Source organism: Staurois parvus, unplaced genomic scaffold (assembly GCF_062004578.1).
Source record: "Staurois parvus isolate SC_StPar_1 unplaced genomic scaffold, SC_StPar_1.0 ptg000703l, whole genome shotgun sequence".
NCBI lineage: Eukaryota > Metazoa > Chordata > Amphibia > Anura > Ranidae > Staurois > Staurois parvus.
In genome coordinates this window covers 688,677-710,651 of record NW_028318499.1, presented here as the reverse complement: position 1 = coordinate 710,651, position 21,975 = coordinate 688,677, and the positions used below count along the sequence as shown (strand labels likewise).

General features: G+C 44.4%; 1 protein-coding gene across 1 annotated transcript; it reads right to left on the bottom strand.

The window, feature by feature from the left end:
• Positions 1–18: 18 nt before the first annotated feature.
• On the bottom strand, positions 19–21,967 carry LOC149446014 (uncharacterized). The gene is made up of 8 exons (XM_089653155.1): positions 21,686–21,967; positions 18,418–18,691; positions 16,605–16,742; positions 15,302–15,559; positions 13,233–13,324; positions 10,022–10,203; positions 8,880–9,049; positions 19–1,277 (listed from the first exon to the last, which is right to left on the bottom strand). The coding sequence occupies exons 1-8, from the start codon at positions 21,965–21,967 to the stop codon at positions 1,093–1,095; spliced, it is 1,581 nt and encodes a 526-aa protein (XP_089509281.1). The 3' UTR covers positions 19–1,092.
• Between the last annotated feature and the right edge of the window lie 8 nt (positions 21,968–21,975).

Sequence of the window (21,975 nt, the reverse complement as noted above, 5' to 3'; positions counted from 1 at the left end):
CAAATACAAAGAGCAGTGTGTAAGAAGTAATCTACAGCAACCAATATTTTTAAATTCAGACTTCTGCATGGTAAAGTCTACTTGTGGTTACTGCCCAGTGTAGGGTCATTACACGAATTGTAATCAGGTTTAATCAGTGCTTTGTGGGAGAAAAAAAAAATCTGCATGGAAACTTTGTATCTACACTTCAACACCTTGTCAGCAAATTTGTTGCTGTAAAGCAGGCCAAATGGCATAGCTTGTAAACAGGCAATCCTACCTTATTGTATGCTCTTGTGCAGTATGCATTCTGTACCCCACTTCAATTGCCATTAGCTTGCTGCCATGGGGGGAAAAAAAAAAAAAGAAGCAGCCACAGCAAAATATATGGCTTTATTGAAGACCTTAATTTAAGGACATGTTCATTTCTGATGTTTTGTATTTGCTACTGTTCTTTATAAACTATGTATCCTAACAGTCCTCAAGTTCTACAGAAAGCTTAATTGTTACCTTCCTGCATTCTCTAGAAATTATGTTTTTTTGGCCCACTCCTACTTCTGTTTGTATTGATCCCAGAAAATACCTTAGTTAAAGCCAACTTATGACTAGCAGACGTAATCAACCTATGTTGTCAGTAATTGAGATATTTGCTGTTTTGCCTTGCTTATGGTTTTCCTAAAGCAAATGTCTAAATGCAGGATACCATAGAAATAAAAAGGCCAGTAAAAAAGGAGGCATCAACAAATGTATCAACTTTAGAAACAAGACCCTGCAAGACACACGACCATCTTTGAGAGGCAAGTCAGTGTTAAAGCAAGTCTATAGAGCTTATTCTATAAACTACAGACAGCACCAATGTATGAGAAATCTGTAAATACCCTGCAGCCACTCCTTTCTATGTAAAAGTTTAAAATTTAATTCTTAGCCTCAAGTTGCTGTAAAAAGTAATTAGGATAAATATTTGTGCCTGCTGGCTACAATGCAGTAACAAAAATTCATGTATTTTACAGGTTTATAAATAGGGCAGTAAAGGGTTATCAAGTAAACCTCCTAAAGTGCAATTTTAAAAGAAATAAAAAACTGTATAAGTAAAAAAGGTAAAAATGCTTCCCATTAAAAACCCACATGGGGTATACAGGGTATATTGGCACTTTCATAGAGATGGTTTGCATAACTTGCAAAAGCATATTCATAAACAAATCCCTTCATGGCATCCATGTAGATCTGCTGACCAGAATGCAGATACAGCCAGATTAATCTGCTTAAGTAGGCCCCCAATGTATCGCCATGGAGTTTCTCTGAAAAAAAAAACCAAAAAAAAAAAAAACCAAAAAAAAAAAAAAAACAGGATTACTGGAGGGAAAAGAAAAATCTAAATTCACCAATTTTTACAACCTGCCCAATATGCTACACACTTAGTTAAAAATTCAGTAAGTATAGGAGCAAATATTCAACAGCTTTGTCTCTAACATGTCCACGACACTTAACTAGTTCCCAAAGTTAGTTCACCTTTACAGAAAAAAAAAAAAACAAAAAAACCCCACCAAAGTTACTTACGGTAATGTCTTTTCCAGTAGTCTTTCAGGACAGCACCGAGAGACCTCAGCTCCTCCCCACCTGAGGAAACCTCCACCCTAAATAAAAACTGTCACTCCCCTCGACCTCAGTTCTTGGCATAGTACCTCTGGTCAACTGGGGAGACATAACATGACAAAAACACAAGACATCTCATAAATTTGAGACGGAGTGGGTAACCAGTGCTGTCCTGAAAGACTACTGAAAAGTAGTTACCGCAAGTGTAACTTTGATTTTATCCTCTTGTCTTTCAGGACAGCACCTTGATAAGCGAGTACCCACCCTTAAGGCGGGCCCACTGCTTGCAGAACATTACGTCCGAAGGCCTGCTCTTGCACTGGAGACCAGGTCATGTCTGTAATGCCCAACAAAGGTCCCATAACTGAACCAAGTTGCAGCCCTACAGATCTGTCCCGGGGAGGCCCCTGTCTGTTCTATTTGTGTGGCTGTCATGGCACATAGAATGCGCCGATGCCCTCTGGGACCTCTAGATCCTCAGCCCGATATGCCTGCTCTATTGCTAATCTCAACCATCTAGCCACCGTGTGTCTGGAAGCTTTGACCTTTCCTAGCCCCCGCAAAAGAAAAAAAAAAAAATGAATCTGTTTTACAAAACTCCTTTGTCCTAGCCAGGTTAAAAAAGCACAGCTTCTCACATCCAACGTGTGAAATTTTACTTCCCTTTCACCTGAAATATTATGGCAAAGTTAAGGTAAAATAATATCCTGTCCTCTGTTCCTAAAATGGCCTTAAATTTTCAAAGGCTGGATCCGTCCTGAACACAACCCATCTGAAAAAAACCTGAAAATAAGGTGCTCTGATTGACAGAGCTTCAAGCTCACTCACCCTTCTTGCTGTGGTGATTGCTACCAAAAAGACTGTTTTGAACATGAGGGCCCTCAGGGAGCTGGAAACAAAGGGCTCAAACGCCAGCTCCATTAATACCTTAAGTACTGTTGACAAATCCCACTTTGGAAAAACGTCTATTTCCTGCCAGTCTGTCTTGACAGAGCCCTAAAAAAAAAAAACCTAATGACAAATGCTTCCTTTGCCAATGGGGACTCAAGGAACACACTTAGAGCTGATATCTGGCTCTTAAGTGTGCTGAGAGCTAGCCCTTTATTGGCCCCCGCCTGCAAAAATTCTAGAACAGATACCAGGCTATAGGCATCCACTGAGGCCCTGGAGCAGCACTCCTTAAAACACCTCCAGACCTTACTGTAGAAGGCCTGGGTTTCCTTCTTCCTACTAGCTAGGAGTGTGGACACTACCCTGGCTGAAAACACTTGCTAGCAGGAGTTGTTCCTCGGAAACCACACCGCCAATTTCCATCTCTCCACCCTGGGACATAGGACCGGGCCCTGCAACAGCAAGTCTCTGTAGGAGGTAATACCCAAGGTGGCCGAATTGCTAACGTCCTCAACGTTGAGAACCAAGCTTGGCGGGGCCAATACGGAGCCATTAAGATCAGAGAGGTTCTCTGTTCTGAATTCTCAAAAACACCTGACAGCAAGGAGACTGGGGGAAAAGCGCAACATAGGGGAAAGTCCCATTTCTGCGCCAGCGTATCCACTGCCTGAGCCCTGTCCCACCGATTTAGTGAGAAGAACATCGGGACTTTGCTGTTCTGACCTGACGCAAATATGTCTATGGCTGGGAACCTACATTTCATTACAATGGTTTGGTAAACCTCCCCATTGAGAACCCACTCTGACCCAACTGCCATCTGCTTAGAAAATTGGCCACCTGATTTAGTTCCCCTTTCAGGTGGACGGCAGATGAGGCTAAACTCACCTCTGCCCATGACCGTAGCAGAGCAGTCAGGCCCTAGAGGTACCAGCTTCTTGTTCCTCCATGTTTGTTCACATAGGCCACCACTGCCGCATTGTCTGAAAGGATGCAAACATGATGGCCCCTGAATAAAACCCTGGAAGGAACGAAGGGCCTTCCAAACTGCCCTTAGTTCCTTCCAGTTTGAGGATTCCCCTCTTCGAGACCACACACCCTGTACCACAGATTCCTCCAGGTGCGCTCCCCATCCCTGGGCGCTCGCCTTTGTCGTAATCTCCCTGACCACCAGAAAATTCCATAGTAACCCCTGAGTTATGTTGGCTGCCTTCCTCCAAAGGGATCTCTTTACCTTGGTGGCAATCTGCACCCAGGAATCCAACAACCTCTGCTGCCGGTCCCAAATGTTCAAAATGAATAGCTGCAGGGGATGTAGATGCAACCCCTCCCACTGAACAGCTGGAATGGAAGAGGTTAACAGCTCTAAAACGGACATAGCCCATCTCAACGATATTCCCTGGCTCTCCAGTAGCCGCCTGATTCCTCAGTCTAACTTTGTGCGCTTCTCTGGGGTTAGAAAGCTTTGACAGGCGGAGTCCAGTATATAGCCCAGATAAGTCATTCTCTGGGCTGGAATAAGACTGGACTTTGCCAGATTCAGCAGCCATTCCAAACTCTCCAAATGGTTCCTCAGAAGTGCTATGTCCCGTGCAAGCTGCTCCTCCGAGCTTGTGAATAAAAGATAGTCTAAGTAGGCTACCACTGAAATTCCCTTCACCTGAACTGGAACCAGCACCTCGGACATAACGTTTGTGAAGATACTTGGAGAGGAGAGCCTGAAGGGCAAGACCTGAAACTGCAGGTGACATGTCCCCCCTGGACCCTGAACCGCTAGCCTGTGAAACCTCTGAAATGTATCTGCGATGGGGAAGTGCAGATAGGCATCCTTCAAATCGACTGAGGCCGAGAAAGCCCCCCGGTGGAAGTAGGGTTTTGACTGTAAAAATTTGAGTCCATCCGAAACTTCTTGTATCAGATAGTCTCGTTCAGGGGTTTCAAATTTAGAATCAACCTGTATGCCCCTGAAGGTTTCTGGACCACAAACGCGTGAATAGAAACCCTCCCCTATCTCTGCATTGGGGACTCACTACTACCTTTTGCTCCTCTAACTCCCGTAGAGAAGCTAGTAAGGCCAAAGCCTTTTGTGGACATCTGGGCAGGCTTGTTAACCCTCGCAGTGGTGGCTTTGAGAACGCCAGGCAGTACCCCCTTCTCATGATGTCCAGTACGAAGGGGCTGGAGACCTCTACTTCCCATCGTGGGAGGAAGATTCTCAATCTTCCTCCCACAGGGGGAATTGAGTCACCGCAGCTTTTGGGGCAGCTCAGGACAAAAAAAAAAAAAAAAAAAAAAATCAAGTTACTTACGGTAACGTCTTTTCCGGGAGTCTCAGGCCAGCACCTTGAGACCTCGGCTCCTCCCCATCTGAGGAAACACCTCCACCCTAAAATAAAAAGACCTCCACTCCCCTCCGACCTCAGTTCACCAAACATCCTCTGTTCACCTGGGGGAGACACAACGTGAGACAACGTAATCACCACAAATCATGCTCACATAAATCATATCAATACTGGGTGGGAAACCGGTGCTGGCCTGAAAGACTCCCGGAAAAGATGTTACCGTAAGTAACTTGATTTTTCCCCTTACGTCTTTCAGGCCAGCACCTTGAGGATAAGCGAGTACTCACCCCTCAGGCGGGCTAACTGCTTGCAAGACCTTACGACCAAAGGCCTGCTCCTGCACCGAGACCAGGTCCAACCTGTAGTGCTTGGCAAATGTGTCATAACTGGACCATGTTGCCGCCCTGCAGATCTGCCCCGGAGATGCCCCTGCAAACTCAGCCTGAGTAGCCGCCACTGCCCGTGTGGAGTGTGCGCCCTAATACCGTCCGGAACCTCCAGGCCTTCCACCTGGTATGCTCCAGAAATTGCCAACTTCAACCAACCTGCCAGCGTCCCTCTGGACGCCCTTTTCCCTTTCCTAGTTCCTTTGAAAAAAAACAAAAAAGGATTCGGTGCTTCTAAACTCCCTAGTCCTTTCTAGATACTGGAGTACGCACCTTCTGACATCCAGTAAATGAAACTTTCTGATCATCCCCAACCGGGTCAGGAAAAAATGAGGGAAGGACTATGTCCTGTTCCCTCTGGAATCTTTGTGCCACCTTTGGGATGAAGGATGGGTCCGTTCAAAAAACTACCCTGTCTGGAAAAACACGGAGATAGGGCGACCTGATGGACAATGCTTCCAACTCACACACCCTCCTTGCCGTGGTGACCGCTACCAAGAAGGCAGTCTTGATGGTGAGTTCGTCAATCGAGCAGGACTCCAGGGGCTCGAATGGCGTCCTCGTCAACGCACCAAGAACCCTGGCCAAATCCTACATCGGGAACGGACTGGCCCTTGGAGGCCTCTGTCTCACTAGAGCCTTAAAAAATCTAGCCACCAGCGCCTCCCTGGCCAGGGGTGTCTCCAGGAACACGCTGAGAGCAGAGATTTGTCCCTTGAGCGTGCTAACCGATAACCCCATGTCAGCCCCCACCTGTAGAAATTCCAACACAGACACTAAGCTGTGGGTTGTCAGCGACATCTGCTCACACCAAGCAGTAAAGCGACCCCAGACCCTACCATAAATGGCCTGGGTCTCCTCTTTTCTACTGGCCAGTAACGTGGCCACCAACCTGGGTGAAAAACCTTTCCCTAAGAGGAGCTGCCGCTCAAACCAAACGGTTAACCTCAACTTCCTCACGTTGGGGCAAAGGACCTGTCCCTGTGATAACAAATCCTCCCTTGGTGGCAGTTCCCAGGGCGGACGGGAGGTTAAACTCTGCAGTGTGGCGAACCAAGCCCTCCGTGGCCAGAAGGGCGCTATCAGAATCAAACCGCTCCATGAGCGATTTAAAGGAGTCAACGGTGCTAGTCAGATCCTTTACCGATCTAGCCAAGTCCCCCTGCTCAGGCCTGTCTTCCCTCACCAACCCCTCTATGCATGGGCCACACAGCACCTTCCTCCAGGATTCTCTTAACACTTCCTTGCAGGACGGGCATCTCCGTTTGGGCTCTTGGTGTTTTGTCTTAGCCCGAGCCTTGCCCTGAAAAACAAAGGGGCAGGGGGGAAGTCACCATACTACCCGGTATCCTCTTCCCTGGCAGAGACTAAGGGCCTGCACCCACGCAGACCCCCTGCCTGTACCCTACCGGAAATGCCTCTGGAGCTAGGGGGTAACAGATAGGGGAGGCCTCCACTGAGGCACCTTACCTGCAGCTGGCTGGTGCTGGCGTCTCCTGGTCCCGGTGCCTCAGACATCGCGCTCCGGGAGGGTGGTCGCTTGGTGCAGGCCTGTCCCCCAGGCTACTATGCATCGCCTTTTAAATTTCTCGCGCCGCGGATAAGGGCCGCGACCGGAAGCGGAAGTCGCAGCCCGGGGTGAAGCCCCGCCCCTTCCGCCGGAACTCACCGTCTCCCGGCGTCCGGCCCAGCAAACAAGCCTGCCAGCATGGGAAGGAGCGAGACCTCACCCCGATCCTCACCAGACCGTACCACGGCCACCCCGACACCCCAACTCGCCTAAGGGGGTCGGGGCGCGAAGTGGAGGCACCTGCCAAGCCCTGTCACCCGGGGTGCGCGCCCTCTGCCACACAGCCTGCCCAGGGAGGATGAGCAGCCGGACCCTGCGGCCTTCACTCCCGGCTGCGTTAGGCCTGACAGCCGGCTATCCGGCCCTAGGCCCCCCTGCCATCTGGGTGACAGCACCTTGAGCTTCCTCGTGTCTCCCCACCGGAGGAAACACCTGAACTGAGATCGGAGGGGAGTGGAGGTCTTTTTATTTTAGGGTGGAGGTGTTTCCTCAGATGGGGAGGAGCCGAGGTCTCTCGGTGCTGGCCTGAAAGACGTAAGGGGAAAAAAATGCCTCCTTTGCCCCTACCTCTGACCCATGCCCTTTTCTGAATCTTGGGCCTAAAGACCTGTAACCTCTTTGGGGGACGAAACTTGCTTCCCCTTGATCCTGCATTTTCCCCTTAAGGGGAAAGGACTTCCTCCCTGCTGTGTGGTCTAAAACCATCTCTAACCCTGGGCCAAAAAGGAGATCTGAAAAAGGAATGCAACAACTTCACTTTAGAAGCAATATCTCCCTGCCATGTTTTTAGCCAAAGGGCCCTACGGGCTGAATTGGTAAGGGCCGCCGACCTTGCTGACAACCGCACAGACTCTGCCAAAGCATCCGCAATGTACCCAACCCCCTGTAATAACGTATGAAACGACGCAAGGATCCTATCCTTAAGGGAAGCAGCCATGATGTGCGCCTGTAACTGCGTGAGCCAGTACTCCATGTTCCTGGCCACTACTGTGGTGGCCATGGTGGGCTTCAAATTGGACAAGGTCGAATCCCATGATTTTTTGAGAGAAAATTTGTGCCCTCTTATCCATAAGATCTGGCAAAATCCCCATGTCCTCAAAAGCTAAATCCATCTTTCTAGCAATTTGGGAGAAAGCCACATCCAGTTCAGGATTTTTGTTCCACAAAGCAGACGGATCCTCAAACGGAAATCGGCGTTTGAGGGATTTAGAAAAAGGGCTGCCTCTCAGGATCCTGCCACTCTTTTATTGTATCCACCAAAACCCTGTGAACGGGAAAAACTCTGCTTTTGTTCTTCCATGCTTTAATACATCTGATCGTGCAGTGAAAGGGGTTTTTTATCCTCAATATAGAGTGTGGCATAAATTGGCCCAGTCTACCTCCTCCAGGGAGGATTTGTATCTAGAGGGGCCTCTGGGATCATCTGAGGGGCCTGCCCCTTCTGAATCCTCGGACTGGGTGCCCAAGGATGGCTCACCTTCTGCTGCCTCCTGGCCCTCCGTTCCTTGACTAGTTGGCGGAAGCACCTGCGGGAGAGGGGGGTGGGGGTGGGGGGGGGCGACAACCAGGGAACCTATTACCCCTTATCTAAGCTGCGGATGCAGTGCAGCAAAGGCACTGTATTGTCAGCGCAAAAAGGGAAGTTAGGAGCATACTTGTTTGGATTTCAGTGCAAAGTCCAAAATCCATTGTGCTCCCAACTCTGCCTCTATACTGAAGTGCAATTTCCAAGTAGTGTGGTCAGCCCTGCCTAGGTTCTCCTTCTGAACCACAGAACATCCCCATTTTCAATAGAGTTGGGGAGGGCATATGCCTGAAATCCAGAAGAGAACTAAGCTCTCTAGGAAGCTCTGAAAGGGCTTCCAACACCGCTTTAACCAGGAAACTGAATTTCTGGCAGAAACAAAAAAACGCCTGTACTTGCAGCCTTTAAGGGATACAACATAATAGGGAAATGTGCATGTATTGCAGAAGCTTACTGCATATTTATATTTTCCCCAGACCTACATTTAAGAAAGCAATCCATTTGTTATCAGCATTAGATTATACAATATTCTATACCATGACAAAATAATGATTAGGTGTTGCTGATCTACATCTATAAGCCAATTCCTGTATTACCTTCATAAATCTTTGTGTCATACACCAGTAGCTGGAAAAGGCTCTCTGGTAAGAGGTTGCTCAACCACAAATTCTCTTTTTGAATGATCCAGTTGTTCACCAGTTTCTTCCTAAACAGGAAGCCCTTGATTTGTTCCAAGTAGAAAATCTCTCCTGTAGCCATGAACAATCTGGTGGATGACAATTCCAACAAGATACAGGTGACTGGTTATTCAGTCTAATTTAAATCACACAAACTGTACTGTTGGAATTAGGATTTGTCAATTGGCAGGCCTGGCAACTGGCCATTCAAGAGTGCAGTACTATATTGGGACACAGTAAAGGTTGTATTCACGCATTCACAAAGTACCAGTTAGCAGATCAGAGCACTTGGGTGGAATGCAGGGAGAACAGTATAAAATACTTAAAGTCCTGTAATTTGACATGTTACTTTAAACCAAAACTATATTGTAGTTAACCATAATTGGATGTGGTGGCTGCATTTTCATCTCACCTGACCAGTAGCCCTCTGGTCACTGTAGCCACCCTCTACACTGCATCTATGGGGAGGGAGGAAAAAAAAAAAAAAAAAAAAAAGTAGCCACCCATGGACAGCAGCATTGTCAATTAGTGGCTAGGGGACTAGATTAGAAGAACTTCACAATGTGAAGACCAACTCAACCCAACTTTAGTCACTAATGTAAACAGCTACAGATAGTTCCTCCCTCCTTTAGTTTTTTTCTCATGTTAAAAAAAAAAAAAAAAAAAAATAGAATATCCCAAGACATTCCCATCAGCTTGGTCCAATTAAAGTACAGACATGTTGGCTGGATCACCAGGCAAAAAACTGTTACAAGGGAACACAGTCTGTGTTAATGCTGGTGACAGACATGTCATTTGATTTTGGCCAGTCACTTAAGTTTCCAGATTCAATAATATTTAAATTGATAAAATGTTTAGGAAATCGGATGCTAGGATTATCAGTAAAGGAGCATTGTCTAAAAGATTGGTCATATTAAACAGGGTCACATAGCAGCAGACCAAGGAGCTCATGCATCTCTAGCTAAAGGTAGATTGAGCAAGCAATTGCTTCAGCTGTTTTGCAGAGAATTAAAACATTAAAATAAACAAACAGTCTTAAGTATTTTAAAGTTGGACTATACCTGTAGCATGGTAGTGAATCTATGAGCTTCCAGTTTACATAGTTGCCAGCAATTTCTTCAAGACTGCAGATTCTGTACATCTGAACTTTAGCAGTTATCCAAAAATATTCATGGCTTATCAATGAAACCCTCATCTCATGTTTAAGAGAACGGTATACACCTTGCAATGTGTCCCAGTAAACCTAAAAACAATTTTATATTTTATTTAATGAAATGCTAACCAGTTGGGGTTGATAAAAAAAAAAAAAAAAAAAACCTGGACAGTACAAATTCCCCAAATGAGCCCTTTTTGGAAAGTAGGCAGGCCTAGGTATTTAGTAAGAGGCATGGCATGTATTGGGAAGATGTAACTAAAAAAAAAAATTCAATTTCTCTTGCACCAGTGCAGTACAGAGTCACCATAACTGGCGTGGTAAGGTTTAGGGACACTGACTGGTGACAGGATGTAAAAATGTATAGTTTAATTTTTTTGTATTCTATTTTTTACAATTTTTTTTAACACTGAACAGAGCAATTTTATAGTGACACTACAGGAAGTAATTCTCTTACACACATGATTGCTTATGCCAGTAAATTTCACTGTTCTAAGCAGCCATTTTTACTGAATGGAACGGATTCAGTGTTCCCTATTGTGGTTAGCTGTGACAACTAATCCCATGGTACAGATGGGCTGTAATTGGCCCTCTATGTACCATGTGATCACTGACCAATCACAGATCAACACAATAGTACACAATGGATGGCATAAATGAAAGCCATCCATTGTGCACAATTGTCACGTGATCTGCTGTGTTTGGTCACAGCAACCACATACCAGCAGCAGCCATACACTGATCAGTCATCCACTGACCAGTGGACACAGTAGGTAACAGATTGCACAGCCAATGGGGTGTGTTCTAGAGGACATCATATGACATCCACCCAAAACAGCAAATGTCCCACCCAGCCATCATTTGATGCTAGGCTGGGTGGGAATTGGTTAAGCACACAAGAAATGTATATGTATCTTAATCTTGCCAGCAATGCCCCACTGTCAAAATGACAGTCAGGAGTCTAACAGCAACTATTAGCTTCTGTCAAACAGACATCTGACAAGTGTTCATAAAACCTTGTTCAGGGCCAAGATTTCCAAAACATTTGGGTCTAGCCAGTTTCATTAATCTGCCGATTTAAAAGATAAGCTTCAACCTGCTTAGAATATACCTTAAAGAAAATCCAGAAAGTAAAATGTTAAGTAAAAAAAGTTTAGTAAAATTTGTTCATTTAATCTTAATTTACCCATCCAATACTTCCCCTCCATTGTCCTGCTGAGAGAGTGATATATAGATTTGTTATATTAATATGTACCCCCCCCCCCCCCCCCAATTTTGTTTCATTACAATCTGTCCCAATTAAAACTGGTAAGAAAAATTAGTGTTGCTGTAAATCATGGGTGTCCTAACAGGCAGCCCTCCAGCTGTTGCCAAACTACAAGTCTCATGAGGCATTGCAAGATTGACAGTTACAAGCATGACTCCCAAAAGCAGAGGCAGATTGATACCCATGCACTATGGCACAAGGCCTTTGTGCTTGTTTAGGTTTAAAGTTTCAATGATCTCAGGAGGGCAACATTGGTGGAGCATCTATTTTTACCCATCAGCTTGATGACCTTTATTTTTCTGCCTTGTTGCTTCTCAAGAGTCTAAGCCAGCCTCTCAACCAGGGAGCCATGGCACCCCAGGGTGCTGCCAGAGGTGCTGCAGGGAGACTCACTTGAACCCGAGCTCCTGATCCCCAGCCGCACTGTGAGACACACTGCTCAGCAAAGTGACAGCAAAGGTAAGGGGAGTGTCTTGGTCTCTGCTTCCCCCTAGAGTGCAGTACCCGGCTGTGTGATGGAAGCTAAGGTACTGTAACTTTTCATAAGTGTGTTACTTTTAATCAACCCCCTATTCCTGTCCTTGTACGTAATAGCAAGGACTGCTGCACCTCTGAAAAGCAATTCATGCTTTGATTGCTTTTCAGAGGCATTTGACAGGTGGTAAAGAGGTAATATTGCCTCCTCACCATCTGGCTTAATCCTGTAAAAAAGCAACCACATCACAACTGCATGCAATGCACAGTTGCAGGGTGGTTGTAGTTCAACCCATTTACCTTAAAGGTATACTTCTAGCTGCAGCAACAGCATGTGTATACCCCCCAGCTGGTGTTTCAATTGCATGGTTTTACTGCCCTCCAACCTCACAGATGAACAGGCCCCTTGGTTCACATTTGTGTGGCTGTATGTAGGACAGCCTATTCATTTCAATGGGATGTCTTGCCTGCAGAAATGCAGGTAAAGTCATCCCTGACCTTAGTTTTAAAATTGCACCACACCAAAAACACCCTGCATTTGCCAATGTATAGGGGTACCCCTAAGGAGCAGAGCATTTATCTGCGTGTCAGGAATGAGTGATTTTGCGGGCATTCTGTGACAGTAATGTGAACCAAGCCTTGGACAGGGGTGCCTCAAGCATAAATAATTTTCAAGGGTGCCCCAACTGGAAGGGTTGAGAAACCCTGGTCTAAGCAGTATGGCATAATGTTGACCCTGCTCGGTGTCAAACCATTGCGCACAGCAGGCGAGTATATAACGTGTTTAAAGCCAATATCATCTTTTTTTTTTTTCTTAAAACACTTTAACCTGCCTCAATACTGCTATTGTATTGATTTGAAAGCAGTTATAGCAGGGATCATGACTGCAGCTAGATGACTGCAGCTAGTCACAATCCTGGATTTGTTTAAATTCAGCAATTCTAAATATTGTAAAATGTAATCCTAGCAGCTATACAGCCACCAGCTACTTTTACAGGTAGCGGAAGGGAGTTCCACCAAGTGACTGAGGAGCCCAGTAAGTATTTGACCACAGCATCAGCTTCCCCAAGTACAGTGATTAAAAGGCAACTCATTTTATTTAGATATTAAATAGTAAAATTCAGACTGTTGCACTGTATTTACTCTGACACTTGAAGACTATCTGCAAGTACCATTTTCCCAGCTGCCCCCAAGATACACAGCTAGTTTCTGCTAGTAATCATTGAAAGGGAGCAGAAGCAGGGCATACAAGATAAGGGTACATCTTCTACATCGAAAGGTCCTGAAGATTTACTCAATGATTTAGTTTCTACTAGAGAAATTGAAACGTGTGGCAGTGGTACACAGTTTTATACCAAAAAAACCCTCAACTGGATACCTTCTTTTGTTTAAATCGTCCCCATTTACGTCCCAGTATCCACGCCAAGAGGGATCTGCACATGGAAAAGTAGTTCTCCACAGTTTGAATACCTTGAAGGAAACAAAAAAAAGTTGTCTGCTTTTTACTGACCATGCCATTTGTAAAGATGCTCCTTATGTGTGTAAAGACTGCCTCCTTCACAGCCATTAGAAACACTATATGCCTGGCTCCCATATTGCTGCAATGAACTGACATGTTTAGAACTGCCCAAACACCAGGATTAAGATTTTGTACAATCTGAACCAGAGCCAGCATCTGCTTGCAGGAAGTATGTGCCAACTGCAAATAATGCCTGAACAAAGATGCCAAGTTTACGTTAAGTATTCAGAGGTGTTGCAAACTTTGGGGTACCAAGCATACATGCCCAAGAAAAGAATTTAGAGTATACCTAAAAAGGTTGTTTTTCATGTCATTTGCTTTTTTATGGTCTACCTGACTGTCTACTAGATGTAAAGCGTTCATTCATGACATGTAGAAAACCTTACATAGACATAGCCCCAATCATTGCATGGTGAAAGTCTTCACCCTTCACAACAAAAGTTGCTCAAAAGAAATAAAGTATATCCAAGGGCCAAGCCATACTAGACCCAACTAAATATCAGATGAGCTACTCCCTAATGGAAAGGGTCAATGAAGAGCATTAGGAAGCTGGGGGGGGGGGGGGGGGGGAGAATTAAAATAAATGAGGGAAAGAAAAAAGTAGGGGTGGGCAGAGGGATTGAGAGTTTCTAAATCTACCCCCCTCCTTTTCTTCCCCCACTCTTGATTTCATAGCTTTGTGCTGGATTCTTTTCCAGATATTAGATGTCTGACCCCACCCACGGGACAATGCTCAAGGAAACTTGTATGAAACTCAAGCATCCCTTGTAACAGTAGCTCTTCCCTCTATTCATTCTATTCTATATTGTAGATTTGGGCTTCTTTCATATGGCTTTTTATGAAAGACATGCGTTCTTTCCAAGTCCTGCTAAATTTAATGCATTAGGGAGTTTGCCATGTTTCCCCATATCACTTCCCCACTATTCTAATGCAATTTCCAGTGTGACTTGAATGCAATTTTAGAAGTTCAAGCCTGGGTTCACAGAATTTCATAAGGGGAAATCGCATTATATTTTGCATAGATAAGAAACATTCCTATGCAAACTGATCAGTTTCTTAACCCCCACCTCTCGTCCCCAACCTTGCTTCCTCAAACTTAGATTAAAACTGAAGCAGGTTTGATCCTTTGATAAAAGGGTGGATTGACTGATCAAAGGAAGTCTCAAAATTGCAGCTGTATCAAAATTCATGGAAGGACACTGTAGACTTTAGATATACCTACTAAACACTGCATATGTGGGGACAACCCCCCCCCCCCCCCCTCAGTACTAACTCATGACAATTCCAGGAGATCACAAGGCACAAATTATGTAGCCACAAGACTGCATGGATCTATGGCTTGTTTCTCCCCCCAACCCCAATTTGTTCTCTTCTCCCTCCCTTTTCCTGCCCGGCTTGTTCTTTAAACAAAATCAGGGTCCAGAGACAACCTGCTGTCTAGTTCTCTGGGGTACCTCGAATGTACAAACTGCTCCTCTCCTTTTGGATCTTAACATTCTGATGAACATTACTTTGAACAGTGTCATGACTTATGCTGGAACATGGAGGTTCATACCCCTGGTTGAACATATTTTTGCTCTATGCTCTGTAGTTAGGCTTTGTGGTGAATAAAGAATTGGGGGGAAAAAAAAAAAAAAAAAATTTGGGATTGATGGTGTCTCTGGAATAGAAGTACAAAGAAATTGGATGAAATGGGACAGAGCAAAACCAAGACTGACAAGTGTTGCAACCATATACTTTATCAGTTAATGAGGGTTGTAGAAATAAACCACAGATGCACTAGAGTATCTCACAAACATGTGCTCATCACCCAGAACACTCCACATTTGAGAAAGGCTAGGAGTTTCATAGAGGAGAGGCTTGAATTTGTTTGAACCTTCAAATAGGACAAAGCCAAAATTATAGAATTATGCACACCAACAATTTACCTATATTTTCATTAGAATAAGCCAGCTGTCCATTCCAGAAATCATTTGTGACAGTATGAAGAGATGCAAGATATTGGATATCACAGTCTGCAGATCCCCACCTCGACACTTTCCCTTTATCAAACCTTTGCCACCACAGGTAAATTCTTTGCAACTGTCTGGCACATGACTTGGAAAGGCCAAACAGCCAATAGGAAAAGAGCCACTGGAACCTCATTCTTCTGTACTGGCAATATAGCTGCTCCAGATCATCATGACCTAATTGAAAATGTGAAATAGGTTTGTAAAATGATACTGTACACAATACAAAGAATCTGTATTTAGCAGAAGGAGAAAATGCTTTAGCATCATTTTACAATCCAGATATTAATGCAAAAATTTAAATTTAGTGTGGTGCAAGTCCCCCCCCCCCCCCCCCAAAGTTGGGCATTAGAACAAAATCCTGCAATTCAGGCTTTACTCTTATTCTTAAAGTCTATGGGTGCACATAGGCAACACCCAAAGTAGTCATGAAGACTTGCTTTAAAGCCAATAATTCAGTTCTGTACTACTTCAGTAAAAGTGAAACAAGAGAACAGAACAACGAATCATAAAATGTGCACAATTTATGTGGTTCTAGATTCAGAACAGTTGAGTGTAGCAAAGTATTGAGATAAACCAAATCCAGCACTTTAAAGACCTCACAATCTGTTCTAAAGTGCAACTTTTTTTAATATTTCATTAACACAAACTCTATTATGTATATAGATCTAAGACTAAAAGCCTTTCCATTGTTAATGGTGTTATAAATGTTTCAGTGTAGATATAAGAACAGACAGCTCTAAGTGTAGAAATTCCTTGGGACTTGGAAAAGACTAAGGCTTCTCCCTGGTGCAGCTCACAAAAGAACCAACAGGACAAAATCAATTACAAGAAATAAAGGAAGCAGCAACCTTTCCCAGTACTCTGATCTGCAGTCAAATCTGCCAAAAGGGTATTCTATATTAAAAAAAAAAACCAAAAAAACCAAAAAAAAAAAAAACACCACACAAACACAACACACATTCAGGTCTTAAAACAGCCATTTAAGTTCTGATGAGTATGATGGACCCATTACAAACTGGTTTATTGCTGAATGTTTCTAATTTTACAAAACTCATGTTAGAGAACCTTTAGCATCTCCTCACAGGTTAATTCCTAAAAGCGCAACCATATGCATGACCCAAGCAAATTTTACATACAAAAATCCCAGATTTTAAAAACTTTTTAATGTTCCTCATTGCAGAAAGGATCTTTAAAGCATGTGAACAAACAGCACACTTACATTCAGCATTTATCTTACGAAGAACATACGACTGAATTTTGGAGTAGTCACCATGGTATGAGCACGCCAGGTTGTTCAGTTCTTTCCACTCATATTTGAAGATGGACACTTGTACATCTTCAAGATACTTATCTGTAACTGAAGATACAGGAAATTGAGTGTAACAATCCATTTTGTGACTTAAATAAACCCAAGAATTGCACTTCCAGCCTCACCGTGAATGCAATTTCAGTGCATAAAAGTTTTGAAATATTTTATTCATTCCTCTTCTAAATGATAGAAAACTCCATTTGAATCCTCACCCTCATCACCAACACTCCCAAGAGTGAAACTGCTGGAATATTTGAATTCAGAAATAACCTTTCCTTAGTCACAATCTGGAGAAAGCAGCCTAGGGTGTCAATATGGATACAGTGGTCACCCTAGGATGTCACTGGAAGGATAACCAGGTGAAAAAAAAAGTCCAAAGAGAAACAAATGCAGCTTCCATGGTAAAGAACTGGTAAGCTGCAAAATGTTTTGGTTTATGTACACAATAGGTCTTCATTACATTATCAATTTTATTTGAAACTACAAATCAAATAAAATGAACACTCTGCATTTTTTTCCCATATGACTTGTCACGAGTTGTGACATGACTTCTTAAGCTAGTGCTTTCCAACCTTCTCATTCCTTTAAACTCAATGGACAATGTCAATGCACCCTCTAAAATTATGGACAGTCCCAAGGCATCACATTCTAAAATGAGAAACTAGTCTAATAGTTTTATGTAATTCAGAAATATCCCTGCATGTAGGGCACCCAGAGTGATTTATTCTCCCAAAGCAGCTACACATTTGCACACTGGTACTGACTAGTATTCCAGTGTTTCCCTTCTCCCTCAGATTTTCTCCATCACTGAGCTAATATGACCACAGTACTCAGAGGGGCAGGGGAGGGTCTAACTAGGATGCTGTGCAGGCAACTGACCTCATCAATTTATGTCATTGGTTGTCAGGACGCTGGCGGCTAGAAGGTTGTAATGGTGCACAATGAAAACCTGTGGCTTTGTGTAACTAAAAGGCAGGCTTGTTCCACCTGCTGGCTTATACATGTTTTAGGCAATTTTGACATTTAGCCAAGGCACTCTGAAGAAACCTCAAGGCACCCCAAGGTACCTGGGTTAAAAAAAGGCACACAAACCATAATCTTTAATTTTTAAAAGATAAATGTAAATTTTATTAGATTGCAGAATTTCACTTTAGGGCAAGCTGCCTACTCTGGCAAGTTTCCAATGACTGAAAAACACCCATGGAAGAACTATGAGCAAGTATTTTCTCCTATGCAGTCTGGTAAGTAGTCCAAAAGTATCCCCCACCTTGCACAGGTGCTTCAATTCATGTCAGCGGCTTGGAATTTCTGAAAGCTATTTAATCTGAGAAATTGCCAAAACATCACTTGGTGGGGTACTTTAGGACTACGGTTGGGTACCACTGGTGTAAAATGAGTGCACAAACCTCTCCAAGATCTAAGATACCTAGATTCCCCAGAAAACATTAAGGCACACCATCACATTAACAAATCAGCTTTTGTGAAGAGTGCCTATGTGGATATGGTATAAACATATTGGAGAGCTAGAATGAATGAGTCAGCATGCTTTTGACTATGGGTTAAATCTAGGTAAATTTACTAACAGGCACAGCTCCCTATTTTTTGCCTAACAACCCCCCCCCCCTTCCCCATTTTCACAAGCATTAAAATCAGGGTAGTTTGAAAAAAGTCCTCGACCCATACATTACAGAAATATTAGTGATAGTAAGTTTGTACAACTAACCTTTATGTTTTTCATCAAGGAGATCTCTGTTTATACCCCAAATATCTACAATTTCATGATCAGGAAGCACAATAGGGGGAAGTGGAACCATTTCTTCCAGTGTTAGCAACTGTACCCAATACCTTTTTGGAGGATCCCCTGAAAAAAAGAGGTCTTGCAATTGCCTGTTGTATGGTAATGTCATGTACAACTTCCTCCAAATGTATAGAAGTTTAAAGGCTTCTTTTGGAGTACAGTCACCACAGCCTGTCCTAAAATCAGAGCCAAAGGTAACCTAAAATAAAACATTGAGAAAAACAATCCTAAGTGTTTATGACCTGCTTAAATTTCCACATTCAGTTTTAACCTCTTTACAAAAAACCCCACACCACACAAAATTGACACTTCGAAATGTTTCCTTAGGAGTTCATTGTCCACTGCTGCCTACAGGATAATGGACACTACCAAACAATGCAGTTACTCAGCCAGATATAACCCCACTCCCATCATTTTACAGTTTCAAAAGTAGTGAAGGTGGATCATAAAAAGCTTGATTAGAAGGCACAATGTTGAGGACAGGTAATTCTTAGACAAGAGACATGATCCAAAGCAGTCCAAGGGGCAGGCAACTCAAATGAAAGTTGATCAGCTTTGGGGTTCACAAGAGGGGCTGTACTTCAAAAAAGATGGATGACCAGGGACAACATCTAGGATGCATAAAAACATAAGCAGCACTTTACTACAGATGGTCAAAAATCACCGAGTAATGTCTTCGGTTGTAAAAAAAAAAAAAAAAAAAAAAAAGGAGGATAGTGGTTAATCTTCTACTGACTCCAATTGCCCCATATCACGAAAAGCACGCTTACAACTTTAATATAATGCAACGTATTGTACAATCATTTCAGCATATCCTTAAGCTGGCCATACATGTAGATTTTCATTCCAGAAATTTCATTTCAAGATTAGTTTGATACTCTAATAGTTTGTGGGGATCAATTCAATGTTTGACAGCAGCGATGGGAAAATTCAAAAGGGCATGAAGGAAAACTTTACTCAAATTTTTGGTCAATATATGTGGTTGTTCAGAAGTTACATTTTAAACTGTTAAAAGCAAAAGACAATTTACAAATGACATTCGTCCATTCACTGAATGTTCAAAGAATTTTTGTACAACTTTACGTGCAAATATCCTCATCTGAAAATCTACACGTGTATGGCCAGCTTTACTCAAGGCACTCATCCACAGCATCCAGGCTTCATTTACCTAGAGCAGATTCTCAGCAAAGTTTTTATAAAACCCCAGTGTTACTCCAGGGGATTCAAGGGGTTCCAGGAGCAATGAAGTGTGGTGATCTTCAATAAACACTGGCCACAAATAACCCAGGGATTGATTCCACTGACCATCAGTTAAGACATTCCTTTCAATTCAAAGGAATGGCAAAAGCTTCTATGTAGGGAAGAGATGGTAAAGACACTGACCATTTATTGAAGAGTGGCAGTGCCTCCTGATCAGCAATTAGCTTGGACATGTTCGATTTAGGATCCATACCCATATATGTAAGCCCACTAGAAAACTCACAGGTAAAGACCCATCTGCAGCTGTACATCTACACAACCCTTACATACTTGCAGCTGAGGGACAGGTAATAACCCTTTCAATTCTATTTTTCCACCATTACCTTCAAATGAATAATCCATCAATCCACCTCTGGGATAAGGTCAGCAAGATCCTTCAAGATTTGATGGGATATTTGAGACATAGTGGGTTCTGCTCTTGACAGCTCACTTGCATCACTACACACTATTCGACACTCCCCCACCCCAGCAACTTACTCACTCAGCACTCCCAAACCTCCTCACAGCCCCATTTAAGCCCTTCACCCTTTATGCTAAAGGAACAGAGCCGCTATATATAGGAGAACGTGGACTTCATATGGGACAGTGCTCAGGTCTGATTGGCCAAGCACCAGGCCCAATACTGTTACATGGGTGGGAGGCTGTGAAGTCACACACCGGAAGGTAGTTAACCCAGACTGGGATGGGGATCCCAGTAGTGAGCATAGATCAGCAAGTACACTGTCCTGAATAGTACATTAGGTACACCACCCTCATTCATTTAACAGTGGTCTCCAAAATGCAGCACAGGAGCCAGAGCAGCGCTTTGCTTGGTTTTATCTGGCCCTTGGGAAATTACCCCCACAGTCAGCAACAGTATATAGCATAGTTCCTGTCACTCACATTAGGGCACTACACCTCCCCATCAACCCCAAAGGGCCCACCATTCTTCCCAACCACAGACCCCGCCAAAAGGGCCAGCCATTCCTCCCCACCAAAGGGCCAGCCATTCCTCCCCACCAAAGGGCCAACCATTCCTCCCCACCAAAGGGCCAACCATTCCTCCCCACCAAAGGGCCAACCATTCCTCCCCACCAAAGGGCCAACCATTCCTCCCCACCAAAGGGCCAACCATTCCTCCCCACCAAAGGGCCAACCAACCCTCCCCACCAAAGGGCCAACCAACCCTCCCCACCAAAGGGCCAACCAACCCTCCCCACCAAAGGGCCAACCAACCCTCCCCACCAAAGGGCCAACCAACCCTCCCCACCAAAGGGCCAACCAACCCTCCCCACCAAAGGGCCAACCAACCCTCCCCACCAAAGGGCCAACCAACCCTCCCCACCAAAGGGCCAACCAACCCTCCCCACCAAAGGGCCAACCAACCCTCCCCACCAAAGGGCCAACCAACCCTCCCCACCAAAGGGCCAACCAACCCTCCCTACCAAAGGGCCAACCAACCCTCCCTACCAAAGGGCCAACCAACCCTCCCTACCAAAGGGCCAACCAACCCCACCATTCCTCCCACCAAAGGGCCAACCAACCCCACCATTCCTCCCATCAACCCCACCATTCCTCCCATCAACCCCACAAAAGTGCCAACCATTCCTTCCCTTAATTACCAATGATGAGGCATTGTTTACTCCCACTGATGTCATTACACTTTCTTCTCCCACTGGCTACATAAAGTACAGCAATCTGGCCCTTTGTTCAGAATGTTTGGAGACCCTTGATACACCACATTCTACAGCTTGTGCCAATACAAATTAAAGTTGTAGATTCTGAAGGTTCCTCCTGGGTAAGTGACAAGAAAGGCTGATCTAATGTCACAGGGATCAGGCTGAATGGTATCAGAAGACAGGCTATTACAAATGACAAGGATAGTGACATTTGCTTTACAGGAACTGCACACATCAGTTACCATGTGAGGGGATTGGGCAGCACAGTCACCTACCTGGCAGTGGTTGGCCCACAGACTGTCAGTGGTACTGACCCTGTATAAAGTGGTGCACACTCCACCAACACACAACAATGAGAAGGGGTCCAGGAGATCCAGAATATGCAGCATGATCTCATCGCTCAGGTCCAGTAACCCTCGGTAGGTGGCGCCCTCTACCCGCTCTTTTCCGTCCGCCGCCCGAAACTGCTCTGGCCGTTCCCAACACTGATTAGGCCGCAGAGCCAACAAGGCAGGCAGACAGCTCTGACTCCGCTCTATACTTCCCTTCCCCGCCATCCTGCCTG

Excerpts from the sequence above, each read along its gene's own strand:
- LOC149446014 (XM_089653155.1), bottom strand. The coding sequence starts at position 21,967 with ATGGCGGGGAAGGGAAGTATAGAGCGGAGTCAGAGCTGTCTGCCTGCC. Across the intron at positions 18,692-21,685 it reads TGTGGGCCAACCACTGCCAG|GTTACCTTTGGCTCTGATTT; the intron begins GTAGGTGACTGT and ends GTTTTATTTTAG. Across the intron at positions 9,050-10,021 it reads GATTCACTACCATGCTACAG|ATTGTTCATGGCTACAGGAG; the intron begins GTATAGTCCAAC and ends GTCATCCACCAG.